General features: G+C 31.7%; 1 protein-coding gene across 1 annotated transcript in view; it reads right to left on the reverse strand.

Moving 5' to 3' along the window:
* Positions 1 to 22,069, reverse strand: part of LOC129220566 (MYND-type zinc finger-containing chromatin reader ZMYND8-like) — a 163,794-nt gene that overhangs the window by 107,108 nt on the left and 34,617 nt on the right. The window contains exons 6-13 of the mRNA XM_054854997.1: positions 20,527 to 20,787; positions 15,602 to 15,694; positions 10,251 to 10,338; positions 8,414 to 8,547; positions 7,786 to 7,845; positions 6,696 to 6,751; positions 6,364 to 6,583; positions 2,656 to 2,749 (exon numbers count right to left, since the gene is read on the reverse strand). Coding sequence (XP_054710972.1) covers positions 2,656 to 2,749; positions 6,364 to 6,583; positions 6,696 to 6,751; positions 7,786 to 7,845; positions 8,414 to 8,547; positions 10,251 to 10,338; positions 15,602 to 15,694; positions 20,527 to 20,787 — 1,006 coding nt within the window. The remainder of the gene's footprint in view (positions 1 to 2,655; positions 2,750 to 6,363; positions 6,584 to 6,695; positions 6,752 to 7,785; positions 7,846 to 8,413; positions 8,548 to 10,250; positions 10,339 to 15,601; positions 15,695 to 20,526; positions 20,788 to 22,069) is intronic.

Raw genomic sequence — 22,069 nt, forward strand, 5'->3', positions numbered from 1 at the left:
TAGAATTGCATTTTAGAGCCCTATGATAAACATATCATTAATATCTGGACACAGTTGAAGCAAAAATAATAATTAATAATTAAAATAAAAAATAAATGATCGATTCAGCATTTTAATTATTGGCTCATAAAAGAAAATGGAATTCCGCTTTAAAAACCTGAAATAAGCTTTGTTTCAAAAATTAAAGAACCCTTTTCATTTATTTGCATCCAAATAAAGCGAAATTAGCTAGAAAAAAGAATGAAATATGATTCTCATATCGAATGTAAAAAGATTTTGTTTTTCAAAATGTAGGCATCTATAGAAAAAAACGGCAAATAAAAGAGTTTAAGTTAATTATCCTTTTTAGCATCGAAAAATCAAACCCATATAACTTTCTCCCAAAATAACAGTTTAACATCGCACCGCTAGACGCTGACGCTAAGTGGTGATTAGTTTGAATTTGGTAACCCTATCTGAAGCGATCACATCCTTCCCCCTACTACCCTTTGCAGTTCTAAGTTCATTTCGCTGTATATTATTGATTATTAAATCATGAGTGGGGAGAAAAGTGCTTACTACGCCTATTCAGAGAATGTTGACGCTTTTTCAAAGAAGTTTACAACACCGCTGCATAAAACAAACAAGCAAAATTATAAACCAAACTGACTTTCAGCTGTTAATTTCTTTCAAAGAAACCAACAACAGGCATTATATTTATTTGGCCGTAGTAATTATTTATGGCTTGCAGGAGCATCACAAGAGTGCCGATTTTTTTTTCTTTTGCGAAATTAGCTGATTTTGTATAAGTTGATTCCTCTAATTTAACTTTAAAAAAGGTTCCAACCATTATCGTTTTTATACAGGAAATATGCTGTATTATTTTAATTTGAGATTTGCTCTTTCAATAAACAATTTGTGAAAGATCCGTTTTTGTTCATCAGAATTTTGTGAAGGGTCCGTTTTGGTTGATCGGGATTTTGTGAAAGGTCCGTTTTGGTTGATTGGATTTTTGTGAAAGGTCCGTTTTGGTTGATCGGATTTTTGTGAAGTTTCCGTTAATGGACCCAAATTTGCTCTGGCCAGACCCCTGATATCATATTTTTTATACACTAAAAAACTAATTAATAGAACACTGTTTATGCAACTTAAAAATTTGGAATTATTACATTGAGATGCTGTTTTCATAGGAATGTTTTAAAATCAAGTTAGGCTTAATTGCTAAACATGCTTGGGCTGGTAGCGACATTCCATTTCAGAGCGCTTGGCCCTGTGATTGCATTTTGTTTTCCACGCGTAGGTTCTCAAGGGGTTAAATGTTAGTCCATGAAATGTTTGCACATGTTACACTCATCAATAACATTTATGTTCTCACCAAAATTTGAACCTGGGTTTAGGGCCAGGTAGCGTTATTGCTCGAAAGCCTGTGCTATAAATCAGTCTACTTTTCATGAGAAGCAAAATTAGTGAAGAAGAGTTGCATTTAAAATTAAGTATTTTCGTTGAAGCAGAAGGAAAAACGCTTCTAACTACAACCTATTGCTGTTTTTTGAAAATTGAAACTTAAAATGGTGTATTTTTGTTTACTTTGCCGCTCTTTCATTAGCTTGTTACAATTACACATATACATTATACACTTATATTAAAGATCAAGATTGTGGTTGCTTGTCGCCATTGAATAAAAATATGTGCAAAATAAAAATATTAGTATCACTCTTTCCAATCCACTTGCACATGCTGTCATTAGTTCCTTCTATCTCCAAAAATTTTAACTCATTGTATGCTTCATTGTTGTGATCAACTTGTCACAACTTTTAATAACCTGGCCAAACATATGCAAATTGTTCTTTTTTCCCCCTTTTACTTTCAATTTCTGTATGAAAACTTTTTTTTTGAGCAGTCCCATTGCTTATTGTTCTCACTTAACTGTTTTGAATTCCTATGATTTTATTTTCCCCCCGCCTCCCACTGCAGCACCACCATCGACCGGCCTCACGATGCTGCTCCTCTAGCGAAAACCGTCTCCAGGTTGTGTCCATTATCTACACACATGCGCATACATACACAACTACACACACATACACCTACACACACATACACATCTACACACACATTCATACTCACATACCCAAACATACATGCCTACATACACACACACACACTTGTGATTGTGAAAAACATAATTTGAATTCCAGATGTCAAAATTCAAATTCATTTTTTATAACTTTTTTTTTTTGTTCAACATTGGCACCAGTTTCTCAGATTGAGATCTCCCAATAGTTCTTTTTCAAACTCGGAAACATGTTAGAATTCCAAATAAATTTTTATCACTTAGAAAGCACTCTTACCATGTTCTTTATCCAGATCTATTCATGTGGAAAATTTCATCAGAAAAGTCACTCAGACATTTTTATTAATTTGTGAATGTAAATGCTGATTTATGATTTGAATCGTAGGAAGAAAATAAATTTACACCCCAATGGTTTATGAAATTCAATAGTAATTGCATCAGTAGCAATAATAGATGCATCATTTAAATCTCAGAAATCTGTTATTACTAAAAATCAAGTATTCATGGAAACAACATTCCCATCCAATGAAGATACTGCCAGAGAAAAAATATATATACATATACTATATGCTTTATATAAAACTTAATAATAAGACAAATTGCACCTGTTTCATTTATTGTAAATCTTTCTTTGGCAGGAGAATCAAATTCACACTGGCTTGTCACAGAACTGTCAAATTTGCCATCTTCATTTATAGTCTAAAAACATGTATGAACATAAAAACATATTTAGCTGAGTCATGTTTCTAAATGTTTACCTCAATTTTAATAATAAATCATTATAGTGAACCAAAATTTTCTGCACCCAAGATAAAAGAGAAAAATAAAAAAACTTCAACATATGTTTATAAAAGCAGCAGACAATGAAACAATATTTTTTAAACAATTAATTTTGAACAAAACTATTTAATTCCTTACAATAAAACATTGTTACATGAAAATAAGGGGTGGGGACTTGACCAATACATCACTTATAATAAGTAAACTTCAAGAACCTATTTCTTAAGTACAAACTTTGCATTTGGAAGGTGATGAAAGCTAATTTAAACTACTGTCCAACCACGGATTGTATGGAATTTTCAAACGTCCAGATGAGACGAATCTATCTGAATGAGGAGAAAAAGTAAAAATTTGATGCGTGTATTTTGCTCATTTGAATGAGACTCTGCTCCTGCAGAAGCTGACATCGCTAAAAATAATAGATTTGTCCATTTCCGGCTGTAAAGCGGATGGTTGTCTTTTCATACAATACGTGGTCAGACAGTATGCCAATTCATTTTTATTACATTTCTTTGGAGATGAAATGTTTAACAGCAGTTCAAAACAATACAACTAGCATACCGAAAAGAGCCAAATTGCAATTTCTTGATGAGTTGAAAAAGAAATAAATTGCCTATTCGAGAAATATCTGATCAGAGATCCTTGGGACAAAGGCCCTTTAGCCAGGGACCTTTACCAAGTAGAAATCAAGAAAATCAAACTCAAATTATGGAATTCTTCTTTAAGAAGTTCATGAAAATAATTCTAATTTTCAAAACAGATAAAAAGTTTGTAGATAGAAAATGTTAGTACCAAGATTAATTTCTAGCAAAACATGTATTTAATGCAAAAGAAATTACTTTCCAATCCACTAGTACATAATTCTAGCATTTATTTCAGGACAGGAAAGTTTAAATAGCAATAAAGCAAAAAAAAATTAAAAAATAAAGTGCAGAGTTTTTAAAAATAATTCTCAGTTCATTCTTTCTACGGAATTCGCATTTATTCCACTGTGCAAAATGAAGGGAAATCTTGCAAAATAATAAATTTTGAGCAATGTATACTGGATGAGAGAGGAGAGTTCCAAATCACAAAAACTCACATGTATATGGTACATCACACATATGGTATCATGCAAATATGGCACGATACCATAACAAGCAATCGCAAAGAAATTAGATAAATCGGCGAAAAGTTTTGCTTGAGCATTAAAATTTGAAGTCAAATTTTTAACAACACAGGAATTTTTTTTTGAGAATGTTAAAAAATTGGGAGAAATAAACTGGAAAGCGAGAAACTCAACAGAAAAGTGAGAATGTCCTGAGCAAAACGGGAAAGTTGGCAACTCGAGATTTTGTTTTCAAATTCCAAGAATTTAACAGGTTCTTCCCTCTTTTCCATTAATGAAATTTATAAGAACATTAAAAATTTCTTTACGTTGTACAGTAGAACTTCGATTAACCCAGCTAATCAGGACCGGTAATGCCTCAGATGTCGGAAATCTCGGTTAATAGAAACTTAGTAGAAAATCTGGTCAGAATAGCAAACTTTTAAAATGTATTGATTGAAAATGCAATAGAATATTTTTAAACGATGAAAAGGAACATATAAAAAGTAATATTTTACAGTTAAAAAACTAAAATAGGAAAATAACTTGAAGTAAGATTTAAAAAATCAATTTAAAAACCTCAAATTTCCAGAAAATATTTTTATATTCAAATAGAAAATACATCATTTCATAAAATTTATATTATTTTCTTTTAAAAATACTTTATTATCGGCTCGGTTAACAGAAACCTCGGTTAATCGAGGTTCTACTGTACATGTAGTTCTGAAATCTGAAAAATGAGTATTTTGCATTTCTGTGTAGACAAAGTATAAGCAAAACTCAAGTACTTTTGGGCACTTTTAACTAAAATCAAGCACTTTAAAAAACCAAAACCAAAATTAAGAACTTAACCAATATCAAAAGTATAGTGAAAATATTATCCCATTATTTAGGTCACTCTCCCAAATTCTGTTTAAATGGAATGAAGTGGATCAGTCTATAATAGATTAGGAAAGGTTATTAATAAAAAGATGGGGAAATGGAAGTGAGCAATAACAGCAACAATAAAATGTTTAAAATGAAGAATTAAACATTTAGGGTGAAAAACCCCCAGTATTTTCAAATGGTAACACGCATTAGCTAATAAAAGTCTCTAAAAAAATAAATAAATAAATAAATAAAAAAGGTAGTCTTAATGAAAATAGGTTGCTTATTAGCCCCATTTTTGCTCAAAAAAAATGCGTAAAACCCAAATAAGTTGCATTTAGGTAGCCTGCGGCAATCCTGGAATGGGTATATCATGGCTTGTTTTCAAACTTTTTTGCCAAACTGGTGAAAACAACAAAGAACTTATTTGCTCATGAAACATTACCAAAGTCAATAGTGTTGAAATTTATTACTTCATATTTAGTTTTAAATAATGTAACCCATCAAATAAGACTAATAAGCTAATAGAGACATTAAAATGAAAAAAAAAAAACATTAAGCCATTAAATACATGAACTTCGGATGTATCAGAAGGTCTATCCCTCTCTCTATTTTGGATGTTTTAGTCTATTTTTGATTTTTTTTTCTTTGCTGCACTTAAATTCATTTCTTAAAACTACTTTTGATTAACTGTTAGCTCTACTTTCGCCTTGTAATTTCAGCAAGACATTTACAAGATCGATCAGCTAAGATTAAGTACAGAAGAATTGGGAAAAAACTAACGCAACACACATCAAGAGCCCCATTTTTGAAAAGAGGGGTTTCAAAGGTTCTTGCAGAGGATGAAGCACAAAAATTTTCCGACACAGCTCCAGTATTATTTAATGACACTTATGATGATAATTTATCCAGTTCAAAGCATTTAAATACACAACTCTAATGTTACAGTTTCCACAAATAGAATTACTATAACCTGGAGGCACAGAACTACATCAATGAGTTTTACACAATGCTACTATATGAAAATTCCACATCAGCATGTATGATGAACAAAAATGTTTTTCATTTTATCCAAAGAAAGGACATTCTAGGGAAGAAAACTATCAAGTCTTGTCGTTTTGGTGATTGCAAATGATAATTTTCCTTGATATTTGGGGAAAAAAAATGTTCTGATTTTTACTAGAAATTGTATTTTCTAATTTTTTGGTCCTGTTATTACCCTGTTCTTAAAAACGTTTTGAGGAGCGAGTATTTATATTCGGCTGTTAGTGAATATGGCAGCAAAAATAATTTTACTCTATTATGCATTTATCTTATGTGTTTTGTGCCTCAGCTAAAATAATGTTTTCTATCAGTTGAAAGTTTGTTTCAGAACAAAGCAAAACATTCTGTTGTTGTAAAGGTTATGACATTAGGCAAAACTAAATAACACACGGTGGATTTCATCAAGTATAAAACCAATTGCCACTTTACACAAACTTATTCATAAAAACTTACATATGTTTAATATGCATTCATGACAATTCTATTGTATAATTCAACTTTTCGTTAAAACAAGAAATGCTAATGAAATGCTTACTTTGTTAATATCCATACCATGATAAGCAAGACTAGCATTATCAGGGTCAAAAACGGTCCGATAAGGAGCATATTCAAATGAGCCAAATTTTTGAATCAGTAAATGAACATGAACGTTTAACTCATCTAATGCAGCTTCATAATTTCCTTTCTTCTTTGGTTTACTTGAAGTTGGCATTTCTTTTGACAGATGATAGCAATGAATAATAGGTACCCATGCTCTAAAAGAACAAAAAAAAAAAAAAAAAAAAAAAAATTATCAAGATTTTAATTACATTGAAACCCAAATTACTTATGATTAACTTAATTGCAACAAGGGGAAGGATATCATACCTATCATGAGCTCCAAAAAACCTTGCATCTACATTACCACCAGATATTCGAACAACCTGCAAAGAATATTAAATTTCAACTACAAATGATTTAAATTTAAAAAAAGCATGTATTGATGTATTGAAGTGTAAAAAGATCTCTGTATTTTAAATAGGGGCATGACAACTATTGATTTTTGTTATCAACCTGGTGAGTCTATGAAATTTTTTCAACAATCTACGTCAATGTGCTAGTTATATGTATTTGACAAACAAAAATCAACACTTTCTTCAAAAAGTTAAATATCTATATGATTTTAATAAAAATTTAAATGAAAAAAAAATATGCAATACCAATATTTAAAATTGGCAAATGCAAATAAAGAAATTCAAAAGTTTGTAAGGCTACTTAACTAACAGTTTCAGTAGTTCTCAATCTGATATAATATGAATGTCTGCCATCTTTTAAAAAATATTACACTCTTATCCATTTCATCTCTCAGTAACTACCAATTCTTTTAATTTATCAGACCAGTGGACACTTTCTGGAAAGTTAGATGTTATGCAGATAACAGTCCAATATATTCTCTAGATTGTTTTTCTTACATTCATTTTTTGTTCATCTTTTTTATTACATTTACTAGTGGTACCCGCATGGCTTTGCCCGTAGTAAAAAATGAAAAGGTAATTTGGTTCCCCTTTATATTTACGAATGTTGGATGATGATTTTCTCGCCAATTTGCTATATTCTTTTGCTTGCCCATGTTACGGTTCCATGTTATTATAATTTCGTAATTTATCATAACGTGGAACCATATACCACATTGTAATAATTTGCTCGGTAAAATTTTCTTAAAATTGGAATAGAAAAAGAACAAAATCGAATTTTCGAAAATCTCCTCGAGGTGCACACCCCTATGCTACAAACTAACTTTGTGCCAAATTTCATGAAAATCGGCCGAACAGTCTAGGCGCTACGCACGTCACAGAGATCCCAACAGAAATCCAGACAGACTTTCAGCTTTATTATTAGTAGAGATAACAAGTTTGTTACATTAAAACAGAGACATTTATCATAGATGGAAAATGAGAAAATCATACACTAAATATACCTTTGCTGGCCAATATGGGAATCCTTTTAGCTTTGCCCAAACTAATGGATGAGGCTTTCTCTAAAAGGAAATAAAAGTAAAACTTAAAAAAAGGAAATAAACATGCAAAAAAACATTTAAAGATGAATTAAAGTCTGTATAACCTTTTCCAATTGGGATAGATTTGAACAAATAGCCTACAGAATGGGAAACATTCACCAATTGCTTTCTCCTTCCTTATGAATATGTTAACATTTAGTGATGGAATTACTCTGGGTTTTGTAATCGTTAATGGGATAACTCCAAATCCTCTTTTGCCATGAGATGCAGGGGAAAGTGCTTAACACTAATTATTTCATAATGCTAAATAAAGTTATCTGGTTGTTATCTCTGGAGAAGAAAAATGAATTTCCTTCTGTTCTGGTTAAACTTTCAGGAAATTTGAAATTACTTCAGCAATTACTTGACATGAATCAGATTTCCTATTACTAAGTTCTACAAATACAAGTATTGCTGATTGCTTTATATAAAACAAAATTACTAATAACCAATAATTCTAATTTTCAACCATTTAAAACAAATAAACAATATTACACAGAAAAGTTACAGCACATCTGTGATGAAGAAAAAACTTAAACTAAATACTTACACAGACTTCAGCAAACCAGTACTTGTTTCTAATTATGCTGTGCTTGAAGCAATCAGGGCATATTTCTAATTCTTGCATATCAGTTTCGCAGGTTTTAACTATTGATCTGGCATTTGTACTCAATGGATGTTGAGCTTGGGGAGAAAAAGAAAAATTGCATCTTAAAGTGATTGTGCTAGCATGTCACGATGTTAATATACAAAATTAAAGTAACATTGAACACAGTACATATCAGTCGTGGTTTGTAGATGCACAAATGTACGATCAACATTTGGTGGCAGTCCTTCCTAGTAATTTCCCATTTTGTTTCATGAACATAGAATTAATTTCGAAAAAAAAAAAGGCCAGCAGGTTGGAAATAAGTGAGGCCAGGAAATTTGAACTTTCCAGCATGCCAGATAATTGTAAAAAGTGTTTATGGTAAAATATTGAAGACTGAAGCAAATTTCACGAGTCCATTTTGGGGTCCCCCCAAAAAAAATAAATAAAAATAAAATAAAATAAAAATAAATAAATAAATGAAAATAATAATACATGAAAAAATAAATGAATAAAGTGCCAAAATGATTCCCAAAATTCTCTAAATTATCAAGAATTATTTATTTGCAACTATATATTTTTAATCGTAACTACAAGAACTAAAAATTGTGTATTCATAAAAATGTCAAGCAGCATAAGCATTAGAATCAGGGTTCATACTCTATTTGGATGAAAAAATTCCATGACTTTTCCAGGACTTTTTCATGACTTCATGAAAATTTTCATGACCTTGTTACATGAAGAGTACTATTTAATATCAAACTTGGCAATTTTTTTTTTTTTAACTGAGCATCAGCAAAACTTTTATGTGAATGGCTTGATTGAAAAAATATCAGTGTACACCTAAAAAACCTAATAATTCTTACCTGTTTTTATCATATAAGTTTAAGTTAAGTAAAACTACAGTGAATGATGCTTAAATGTCGACTTTTTTTTTATAAACTGGCAGAATGATAATGATTGGGGAAAAGGTTGAATGAATCATTACTAAGTTTCAATAAATTTGCTACAAAAGTTGCTTTTTAGTGTCAACTTGACAATTTTTTGGTTCTTTAAAATAAAGCCACATTCTTTAGTAAATTCATGTTTCTAAACCAGATATTTATTTTAAAAAAAATTAAAAAAAATAAAAACATTTCATAGTAAATAAATCTTTTCATTTAAATGTACTTGTTTACTTATTTGTACATTTTCAAATGCATATAAATTAATAGGTTCAGAAATTCCAGAACATGTTTGAATAATGACACTGAACGTACCAGTGGGTCGCATGGATTAATTTTGCGGGTCATATATTGGTCACTACTGTTTTTGAGCATTAGAATTCCCCTATTTCTGTATTCTATCGCATGACTAAAGATTGTCCAAAACCTTCAACAAATTGAGATAAACTCGGATAAATTTTAAAATAAAGATTTAGGAGTGATGGAAACAAACTTGGATGCAATATTTTTTGAGATCATTCAATTTTCCAGTTTAAATAGTTTTCATGGTACAATACTAAATCACTCAAAATTTCTAATACTCTTTTTAGCTACTGTTATTTTTTCCCAGAAAATTTTTCCATGACTCAAAATAAATTTCCATGACTTAGACTGAAAATTTCAATTTTCCATGACTTTTCCAGGTCTGAAATTTGCTTATTTTTTTTCCATGACTTTCCAGGATTTCCATGACCCGTACGAACCCTGTAGAATTTCAAACAGTACAAACATATGGCTGACAATGGAAAAGGATGAAAAACATGATAGATGAAAGAAATCCATACAATACTTTTTCTATTTTGATAAGTACTTACTTCCATTAAATACACAGGAATTATGAAGTATCCATTTAACGTCAGCCAAAAACGCTTCAGTACAGCCATAAAGTTTTTGCTTGATGTTCTAAACAAAAAGTCCTAAATCAATAATTTACTACAGAAACATTATAAGACAAATATCACTTTTTACAACACATTATCTAGTTGCTATTTAAAAAATAAGAGTGATTTTTCATGACTTTAGGAGAGTTCCCAGCAATGGAAAAAATCATGACATCAATGTATAGTATAAAAAGCACTGGAAAGGTTTCGAGACTAGTTCGGAAAAAGTTCCATAAATAGTTATTTTTATATTCCTACTAGCTGCGTTGCCTGGCTTTAAATGGTCTACCTCGAAAATAAAAATAATGCCAAATGACATTTGTTCAATAATCAGAGGCTTGAACAAAAGAAAAAAAAATCTAAAATTTCCAGACAGATTGTGGAAAAATAACCAAACAGGAAAATTTTAAAATCCTTTGATTCAAGAAAGAGTCTCAAAACAAAAGCCAGAATTTTGTTTGTTTACAGTCGAGAAAAAAATGGTAACCAATCTTTCTTCTCAATAATTTTATTCATGCTAATTAAAACTGAGCTTGCGCGCAGGCGAAAAATTTCCAATTTAATAGTGTTGTTCTTTGACATAAAAATACTAATAACTTTTCTCCTGGTGATTTTACAGCCTTTTTTATTTTGAAATTCCAAGGAAGTAAATCTGCTTCAGGGGTATTTTTTGAGATCTTTCAAATGCGACTAAAATAAAAAAAAAATCGGATAATTGTTTTGGGAAGTGACCATGAATGCCTTAACGCTCTACAAAGAACTGTAGAGAAAAATTCTTAAAAACTGATGAAAGACTATAGTAACCAGTTCCTTTTTATTAACACTAAATTAATTTATGTGTTCTGTATGCATGTTGTGCATAGATATCGATATAAGTACACATTAAACTGATTATATAACTAGTCATCACTAGAAAGAAGTATTTTTTTTCTTTTTGGAACATAACCTATATTTTAACATTACTATTAAGTCTCTGTTTACGCGGTTTTGATTTATGCGGCATTTCCGTGGCCCGGCGTAGAACAAGGGTTTATTGTAGTTCGTACATATCTAATAAAGTATGGGATATTTATGGTATGCACTACATAATATATATATATAGCCAAATATATTCAAACACTTTGGAAAAAAAAAATCTGCCTTGCTATTTGCAGGGCTCCCAACACATTTTAGCTTCAGAAAAGGGTAAAAGAGGACTATTTTCAATCAAAAAGGGGACTAAAGAGGACCAGTTAGGATCAAAAAGAGGACCTTGAGAGGACCACTCATAGTTAAACCCATGAAGCACCAAAAGGTTGCCAGCTGCTAAATTTGCGAAGATAATTCTTTAATTAACTATAACAACGAGAGATACAATTCTTTTATCACCAGTGAAACTGATTTTTTTTTATCCATTGATAAAAGTGCATAACATGGGGGGGGGGGGGCACTTAGTTCAGCACTTAAGGCAGCCTCTTTAGAACTAAATAGGCATAATGATACATTTTGACGTCTCACTGAAGGATAGATGAAGTTGGACTTCATCTTTATTTAGTTTAAAATTATCTTTATGTTTTTCTGTCTTTTAATGCTTCTTAATATAGGTTATCATACACCAAACAAAAAAAAAAAAACTTTATTCTCTTGTTTTTCCCCCAGTCTCTAATTTTGTTCCCATCTTCATCAGTTTCATCTAACTATTTGCTGAGAAATTTGCACTTCCTCATGACTCACACTGAAACCTAAAATATTGTTTTGATTTTCAACAAAGCTACAACTGAGTTTATAATAAAATTATATTATATTTGAATTTTAAATTTAATCTCTTTATAACACAGTTCATACCCTTTAGGAGGAAAAAAAAAGCACTTTTCAAGTGTAAAAAAATGTTTTTCAAGGTACTACCCTAAATTCGCACTATAAATATTACATGCAGATTTCATTTAATGCTAACATATAAATAAAAGAAAGTAATATAAAAAGTATACGAAAACAAACTGCTTTTTCTACAAGAGACACTTTAATAAAAGATTTACTGTATTGAAAGTTTTCCTAAAAATGTCTGAAATGCTTAATCACAAAGAGAAGCAGATCAACTTAGATTTAAAAAAAAAACTCCATGATTGCAAGACCATGAGTGCTTTGAACTTTTATGCGGGTGGGGGGGGGGGACTGATTCCCCTCTTTAGCAGGCAGGCAGGCATCATGACAATGAAAAAAATGTACAAAAATTCACCTTTATAAAATTTTATAATACTTTTTAAATACTTTGTTTTAAATACAAAAACTAAGTTAAAATGTTATGCACTCAAACATAATAGAAACAGTAATAACCGAAAATAAGCTAATGATAATTAAACTTAAGTTTGCAAGTTAAGGTTGCAAAACTAGAAATTTGAATTTAAAAAAATATTAATTTTTTAGTTATTTTTAAATAAAAATTAAAACGAGTTAATCTAATGCAGCATGTCAAAACAACTTCGAATTGCCAAAAATATAAAAATAATTATTAGATGCAAAACGATTGAAAGCTCAGATAAGCAAATTTTTACGAAACAAGTTCAATTTTGGCATACTCTCCATAAAATAAATTTATTTATTTTCTATTAAATTAAACACAAAACATGCTAATCTTAGGTAGCTTTTGGGAAAATAACATTTGATTGGGCAAAATATTTTCATGATGCAAAAAGATTGAAATTGCAAACACTAAAATCCATTTTCCGCGAAGTCCAAGTAAGTTCAATGTTGCCACGATTTCCAAAATAATTACTTCGTTAAATATTGAAATTAAGTGAAAAATAAGTTAATCTAAAGTAGTGTATGTCAAAATAACTTCTTATTGTCATAAACATCAAAATATTTACAAGATGCAAAAGGATTGAAATTTCAAATGCGAGAATCAGTTTTCCGCGAAGTGCGAGTAAGTTCAATGTTGTGATGGTTTTAAAACTAATTCCTTCGTTAATTATCAAAATTAAACGAAAAATAAGCTAATCTAAAGTAATATATGTCAAAATAACTTCCCATTGTCGTAAACATCAAAATATTTACAAGATGCAAAAGGATTGAAATTTCAAACGCGAGAAGCAGTTTTCCACGAAGTCCGAGTAAGTTCAATGTTGTCATGGTTTCCAAACTAATTCCTTCGTTAATTATTGAAATTAAACGAAAAATTAGCTAATCTAAAGTAGTATATGTCAAAATAACTTCCTGCTGTCAAAAACATCAAAATATTTACAAGATGCAAAAGGATTGAAATTTCAAACGCGAGAAGCAGTTTTCTGCAAAGTTTGAGTAAGTTCAATGTTGTCATGGTTTCCAAACTAATTCCTTCGTTAATTATTGAAATTAAACGAAAAATAAGCTAATCTAAGGTAGCACATGTCAAAATAACTTCCGATTGTAAAAAACATCAAAATATTTAGAAGATGCAAAAGGATTGAAACCTCAAACAGGAAAGCAATTTTTCGCGATACTGCATATCGAACCTATGTTCAGAAAATTCCACTGATGAAATATTTTTAAAAGAATTACAAGCAATCTAAAGTATGCTTTAGATTGCTTGTAATGATTTTTGAAAGAATCAAGCAATAAAGAAACTTTTCATACTTTTTCAAGGTTTTCAAGCATTTTGAAAAAAAACTTTATATTTTTCAGGAACTTTTCAAGGTTTTTCAAGGGCATAAAATTTACGAACATATGCGCCTGTAAAAAAAAATGGCGCATGCGCCAGGAGATTACTTTCGAATTTATTTGCAAAAGAGGTGGTTCATAGCAGCGTTACTATTACAGTCAACGCACGATGCAACAGTCTCAAGAGCTTGGGATCCAATGAAAACTTTGAGATGAATATTCGAGTTATCGAGATCCGAGATCGGAAAGTTCATTCGTTATTGCAAACGTAAGGCTGCAATTCCGAGACATATTGGTAGCACCCTGCTCGGCGATTCGACGTCATAACTCTTTCCCCAAACCTCTTTTTTATGGATTTCCATGCTGCAGCGGTTGAAGGAGTGATGACGTCAATCTGAAGCAAAATAATACGGGAAAGTCAGGATAAGGCGCCGCGGCCGCGTGTTTGGGTGTACAGTATCTTTGAACACAATGAAAACTTTTAAAATCTGATTTTTAAGTAAAAACAATATAAAAGCGGACTAATCGGACCAAAATGTTAAAAAGCGGTCTAAAGCGGACTTAACCTTAAAAAACGGACTTTGGCGGGAAAAGCGGACCATTTGGGAGCCCTGTATTTGCCACGACTGTCTTGTCAAGTATTTAATAACCCATACTGCATGTTCAGTAAATTCAGTAAATTACCGCCCATTAGCCAGGGCTAAAGCAGAAATACGTGAAATACACCGCCAACTCAGTCATTTCCAGCCGAGGACTGCAGTTTCGTGCTTATTAGCACTCATCAGCCCGGCATAGGAAAGTGACTGAGCTGGAGATGGAAAACCTCTTAAGGAAGCCAAGAGTGCGAAACAAACTGGTAGCTAATATAGAATTAGCAGACCAGACGAGTGACCGAAGCAATGGTTCGGTTCAACTCGAAGATTGAACAAGAGGCAAGGTATATTCAGTAAATTACCGCCCATTAGCCAGGGCTAAAGCAGAAATACGTGAAATACACCGCCAACTCAGTCATTTCCAGCCGAGGACTGCAGTTTCGTGCTTATTAGCACTCATCAGCCCGGCATAGGAAAGTGACTGAGCTGGAGATGGAAAACCTCTTAAGGAAGCCAAGAGTGCGAAACAAACTGGTAGCTAATATAGAATTAGCAGACCAGACGAGTGACCGAAGCAATGGTTCGGTTCAAGGGCGGTAATTTATTGAATATACCTTGCCTCGCGTTCATTCTTCGAGTTGAACCGAACCATTGCTTCGGTCACTCGGCTGGTCTGCTAATTCTATATTAGCTACCAGTTTGTTTCGCACTCTTGGCTTCCTTAAGAGGTTTTCCATCTCCAGCTCAGTCACTTTCCTATGCCGGGCTGATGAGTGCTAATAAGCACGAAACTGCAGTCCTCGGCTGGAAATGACTGAGTTGGCGGTGTATTTCACATACTGCATGCTCTGTAATCTTAAGGAACCTATGAACAATACCCATCTTAAGCGCTGTCGTACACTGTGCTCCAAGAAATTGAGGGAATGCTACTGGAAAGCTAGTCAAGAATATATTGATCAGATTCTAAAAAGTCGATGTTGGTAAATGGGAAAGAAGGCTTGTTCAGTTCTGAATGAAACTTCTTGGTATATACATAAATGCTTAAGAAATTGATTTGTTAAACCATTGCTTTCTTACATTTTCAAGAAGGCTCAAATCCATCGGATGAATAACGTATTGAGGATATGCTGGATACAGTTCCAAAGAGACAGGATGATGAAATGCAACAGGCTATAAAAGAGAAATCAAGGTCAAATTATATTATTAATTCAGATCTTTGCATAAAGCTCTTATGAGAGTTACTTAAAATACACCGCCAGCTCAGTTATTCCATCCGAGGACTGCAGTTTCGTGCTTTTTAGCACTCATCAGCCCGGAATAGGAATCAGCAGTCCTCGGATGGAATAACTGAGCTAGTGGTGTATTTTAAGTATTTCTGCCTTAGCCCTGGCTTTAGGGCGGTAACTTACTACAAAATACCTTAGCTTTGCCATCAATCTTTGAGTTGAACCGCACCATTGTTGCGGTCGCTCATCTGGTTTGCTAATTCTGCATTAGCTACCAGTTTGTTTGGCTCTCTTGGTTCCCTTAAGAGATTTTTCACCTCCAGCTCATGTGATTCCTATTCCGGGCTGATGAGTGCTAAAAAGCACGAAACTGCAGTCCTCGGATGGAATAACTGAGCTGGCGGTGTATTTTAAGTATTTCTGCCTTAGCCTTGGTTTTAGGGCGGTAACTTACTACAAAATATCTTATAAGAGTTGTTATTTATTTCCTACATTTGAGAAACTAAATGCTTGGAAAATCAAAACACATATGTATTATTTTAAATTAATCTCGCATTTCTTTCAGGAATCTTCAGAGTTTAACACAAATATACATGCTTAAATAATATTATGATTTTTAGCCAGGGTTGCTATTTTGTCCAATTTTTTTGTAAAAAGTCTGGGATACTGGAAAAAATAGGAAAGAATGGACAAAATTGGACAAAATGAAAAGTCAACTGATTATCCATACATAAATTTATTGTTACAATGTAATAAAATTAGTATATATTTCTAATACATTATCTACTATGAATTAATCATTTAATTGAAATAGAATGATTTTTAACTTCAGAATTTAATAAATCCAAAAATTTTTTAAACTACACATTGATGCAACTAATTTTAGATCATAATTTACTTAAAAGTAATAAAATTCAACAAGGTGAATAAGCTATTGCGTGTGATTACACTATTATATATTACAATAATAGAAATTAATGTCAATGGAAAACTCAAATGATACATACAAAACGAAGATTTATAAACTAAAAACATTTTACTGTTATATTTTTTGAGTTTTATTGATGTCACCCCATAGTAAAATATTTATGTACTCTGCATGTTTTTACGGATATGTTGATGTCATACAAATTAAGAAAAATTTACTTTAGTAGGTCTGTGGGTATTCAGAACAGTGTACTGGAAGAAGCTATAACGAGCAAGGGGGGGGAGGTAGCTTTGAAAGGGACATTAATCTTCATTGGGCACTAATAAATTCACTTAAGAACAGCCTAGATGGGTTCAGGGCCTGTTGTAGATCATCACATTTGTATTTGTACTACAAGAACAGATTTTACTTCATGTCAACATTTCCTTTTTGAATATCAAGTAGTTTTTCTTTTATTTTTAAGTATGATTTTTAATATTTTGAGAGTCTAAACTTAAAAAACTTTTTATTTCTACTTTTGATTTTATAAATGCATTTATTATGGGCAATAACTCTCCATATCACAGATAAACATCTTAAAATTTACAGCTGATGTGTTTGTTTTTATAAATGTTATTACATTCATTAGAATTTATTAACACTCATTTGATTTACGTACATACTTACATAAACTTCAACTGATCTTACTTTTTTCATTTTCACTTTAAAATATTCTACAATTGTTTGTATACATATTTATGTATGCCATTTTTATACTAAAATATTACTTGAATGGGAAGAATCTATAATTATTCATTATTTTCCAACTTCAAATTTTTAACTAAAAACTTTGAGTTTACTGAAAAAGTGGACAAAATGGATGAAATAACATTTTGCCCGAGAGGGTTTTCCCAGGGTGGACAAAATAGGACAACCCCATTTTTAGCATTACATCTTAAGTGGTGGTGTCTTACACCCCAGCAAAATTTATATCCTAAAATCTTCTTATTATACTTAACAATATTACCCTGTGACACTAGAGCTAATCAAGCAATTCTAAGTATAAAAACTGTAAAAAGATTTTCATTTGTGATTGCCAACTAAGAAGCAAATTTGCAAAAAATTGTTAATACAAATTGTGCTATAAATTTTAAAACAAGAAAAGATTACACACTTTCCCACTTAGTTAATTTTCAAACAATATGCTTACTTTTTTAACACAGCTATGATTTTATATTTTACAGCTAGGAACGTTTTTTATCACTGGTCTAACAGAAAACGTAAAATCAAAGTTCTACTGTATATGCAATATACAGGGTGGTTATAAAATAACGTGAGCTGTTTAGAACTCTTTAGCAAGTGAAATATTGGACGAAACATTGCCAAATTTCATGGGCATACACAGTAGACCATGGGATTTTGATTTCGGAAAAAAAAATAAATAGTACAAAAAATTGTCACCAGGGGAAACTTTGGCATTGAAAAGATGTATTATTGTGAATATTGATGGATTAAATGCTAACTGGCAAAATATGCATCAATTTTATTCCCAAAATATGATTTTTACTAACAAATGAGGTTCAGTATGACCAACATCAAGGTACTTTTCATATACTGCATACAACGCACAATATTTTCCGCACATCCGGGGGGGGGGGGATTAATTTCCCCTACCTGCAATGTTACTTGAGTTTTCAAAGTTGAGACATCGGGAACATGTCGTAGAAACACAACACCATTAAGAAATCCTCATGGTGGAACGTCACAAAGTGAAAGATAGGGCGACTACGGTGGCCATACTCTAGGAAATGCATGACTAATAAATCTGCTATCAAAGAAATGCTGTCGCCATACACTCAGTACCTAAAGCTCAACGTGGGATGGTGCACCATCTTATATGAATATTATTCAAGAAGAAATCCTTACTTCTGCGCCAAAATTTCTTCATGACAACTTTTGGTATTATTCGTCTCTTGTTACAAATTAAAATTTCTTGTTGGTTTTATTGAACCTTATTTGAAAGCAACAAACATTTGTAGCTAAAAACTTGATGTGTGCTGAATTTTTTAGCATTTAATTCTTCAGTATTCACAAGTAATACACTTTTGCAACACTAAAATCCCCCTGGTGGTGAATTTTGGTGCTATCTTTTTTTATTGCAGAAATCGAAATTCCATGGTCTGCTATGTACGCCCATGAAATTTGGCATGTTTCATCCAATTCGCAACTCCAACAAACTATAGAGGACGCTGCAGTCACTGTCTAATGGCGGATGAAAAAACTAAAACAAACGCACGCCGTAACGTATAAATTGCTTCTAAACTTAGGAAATGACAGAAATTTTTGTTCGCTTGTATGATTTTTTGTTCTTTATTCATTTGAAAAGATTTTTCAAAGTCTTTTGGTTATTCTGACCCATGTAGAAAGAAATGAGAAATCAAAAAGTATTATGAAAGTAAAAAATTAATGCAGAACACACAGTAAGTTGTTCTGAAGCAGCCATTTTCACGATGTTGAATTCGGTATTCATAAATTTTTGGTTCGCTTCAAACAGCATTTTCATTTTGTACTGTTTTTTCTATACATTAGTACATATTATGTCCAGTTTTGTGACATTTCCGGCATTTGTTGGCATTTTTGTGACATTTCCGGCATTTGTTGACATTTTTTTCACATAGTTCATATATGTGACAGACTGTCAAGAGTAACATTTAACTCTAGATAATATATTTCTATGATTATATGATTGGATATCAAAAGAAATCTTCATGCATTTAATTCATTCGTCATGGAAATGATTTAACTGATTGCGAAATCTTGTCAAGATACATTATTCTTTCACACAATACTAAAACCATAACCCTATAAATAGATTTTTGGCGAAACTCTTCCACCGATAATGACAGCATTTGCAGAGCAATCAAGTAAAGTTAGCGTGATATTTTAGCGATAAAAGTTCCAAGCTTTTATGTTTTATTGTTCAAATTCTTAACGTTCTTTCTGGATTTTTTAATTTGTTCTGCGATAAATATTTTCAAGAAAATTTATTTGCATACTGTCCATTTCAGTTGGATGCTATAGTAACAAGGTTATTTAAATCATTTATGTGGAATTAGGTTAAGAAAAAGCAGTAATTTTTCTGCATGGACCTAGTGTCCAGTCAATGTTGTTAAGACCGCTTTTTTTAATCAAATTGAAAAACTGATATTTATTCAAATTCACTCAGAACAAGATAAATAAAATGTGTACTCATAGTTTATATCAGATATTTTTGATGTTACACTGTTGCGAAAGATGATTCCAAATGATGAATTATGCAAATAAAAAAATACACATAACAAACTTTGTTTTGCCCAAAATGAACACGTCGAACGCAATGTTTTAGTTTTTTCGGTAGTTTTGTAAATCACCGCAAGGTAGCATATTCAAGCTCTGGAGTTGCGAATACTTCACTTGTTAGAGGGCTCTGAACACCTCACATAATTTTATAACCACCCTGTAATTAAGCAGATCATTGTTTGGAATTTCACAAAACTGGTAACCTTAAGACTGAGAGGTTGTGCTTATAAGAAAAAATTACTGATTCTAGCTAGCATTACAATAAGATCCTACTGAAAAATATTTTTGTCATTGCAGCTAACATGCTCTAATTTTAATAATACATACATGTTTCTAGTGTATCAAGTAAGAAATACAGCCATGACACAGCACCATTACTGCATAAAAAAAATATGTTAACATATTTTTTAGCTCTGGTAAAGTTTTTAGTTTACATTCTTTTTTCAGCATAAAATTTTTATGAACCAACAGAAGTAATGTATAAAATTATACATTTACTTAGAACTTTAATCACAAAATGTCATACTTACAGCTCTTTGCCGCATTTTTGATACCCAAAGTTTTAACAGGCCACATAGATTGTCTAACGATATTTCAGTTAAAGTAGAAGATCGTGTATCAACATCTTCAGCTGCAAGAACACGTATACATTCTGGACAAACCCAATCAGGAAGAGTTATTTCACAACTATCACTTAAGCATCTTTGGTGATAAGCTCTAGGGCAAGCCATGCAAGTCAACATAATATTCTCTTTGTGGCACATCCAGCAAAAGCAATCATTCTCTCTTCCCTGAAAATGAATTGTTTGGGTTAAATAATTACCAATAAGTAAATAGGACTCGACCGATGTATCGGCCTGGCCGATGAATCAGCGCCGATGGTTCAACAATTTAGTCATCAGCATTGGTGGCCGATGCTAAATTGAAGGAAACATCGGCCCATCAGCCTTAAAAAACATCAAAAAGCTGATGGAATTGGCCGATGCTTTAAAAAAAAAAGGACCTTTGCTGTTTTACTTTTTAATACTAAGTAAAGGGAGTAAGTCATAATTTTTTTAGCTTAAATTTCAGTATGAATTTCTATTTTAGTCACCCCCGAAAGAATTTTTAATACTGCATTCAGGTACAAACAAGTTAATTATTGCATTGTTTTTTGTGGCTGGATGTACGTATCTTTCATAAGTCATTACTCAAAAATGGTAAGCTGTAGAAGGTTAAAATTTCGTATGTGAGGTCTGCGTAGGTTCCAGTTGTGCATTTCCTTTTTTGTTTTCAATCGGGTGTTCTAAAAGGCCGATTTACATTTTTGTGTGGCTATTAATTACTTATTTCAATGCAAAAATAACATAGCGTCTTAGACTGACGATAATTGAGTGATATATTGCCGAATTGGATACCGACTTATGATTATTTTGAACTCTATTTCTTACGACTATTTTTTTATTTCTGAGAACACTTGCGTCCCACCCTTCCTCTAATTCTGAAATTAAACTCTAGTTCTACTTCCGAGTTGTTTAAAACTAACACCATTGATAAAATTAGAGATTTTGTTTTTCAAGCTTTATTAATTGTTTAGGAAGAATTTAGAGCATTAATGTAAGAAATTTATTAAGGACGTTTTTGATGGTGACATAATACGGAAATCAAGGAGATTTTTGAATTTTTCTTCGGAAGTGCTGAAGTAGATTCAGAAACTCTTCCAAAGCGTTGGTGGTAGCGGTTCTGTACTGAAAACATGAGGCTGAAGTTTAATGTTGCGAGTTACTCCAAAATCAGAGGGTGAAGCCCCCCCCCCTTCCCTCCTCATTTCAAGCATTTCTTAAATATTTAGCAATTATTAATTTTGCTCAAGAAATGTCACTTTGCGTTGTATTTCTCTTACTAGTTTCACTTATAGTTTGTAATGTGCCATCTTTTTTGCATTATATATAGCAATCCATTTTTTTTCTATTGTAACTATTTTTATGTATTTTTATAAAATCAATGAATAAAGTTATTTTTGTTTTCATCATATTTTTAATAATAAAACATAGAAAATTTTCAAGGATTTTCTATTATGCAACTTTTAGAAAA

The sequence above is a fragment of the Uloborus diversus genome, chromosome 4, assembly GCF_026930045.1.
Source record: "Uloborus diversus isolate 005 chromosome 4, Udiv.v.3.1, whole genome shotgun sequence".
Lineage (NCBI taxonomy): Eukaryota > Metazoa > Arthropoda > Arachnida > Araneae > Uloboridae > Uloborus > Uloborus diversus.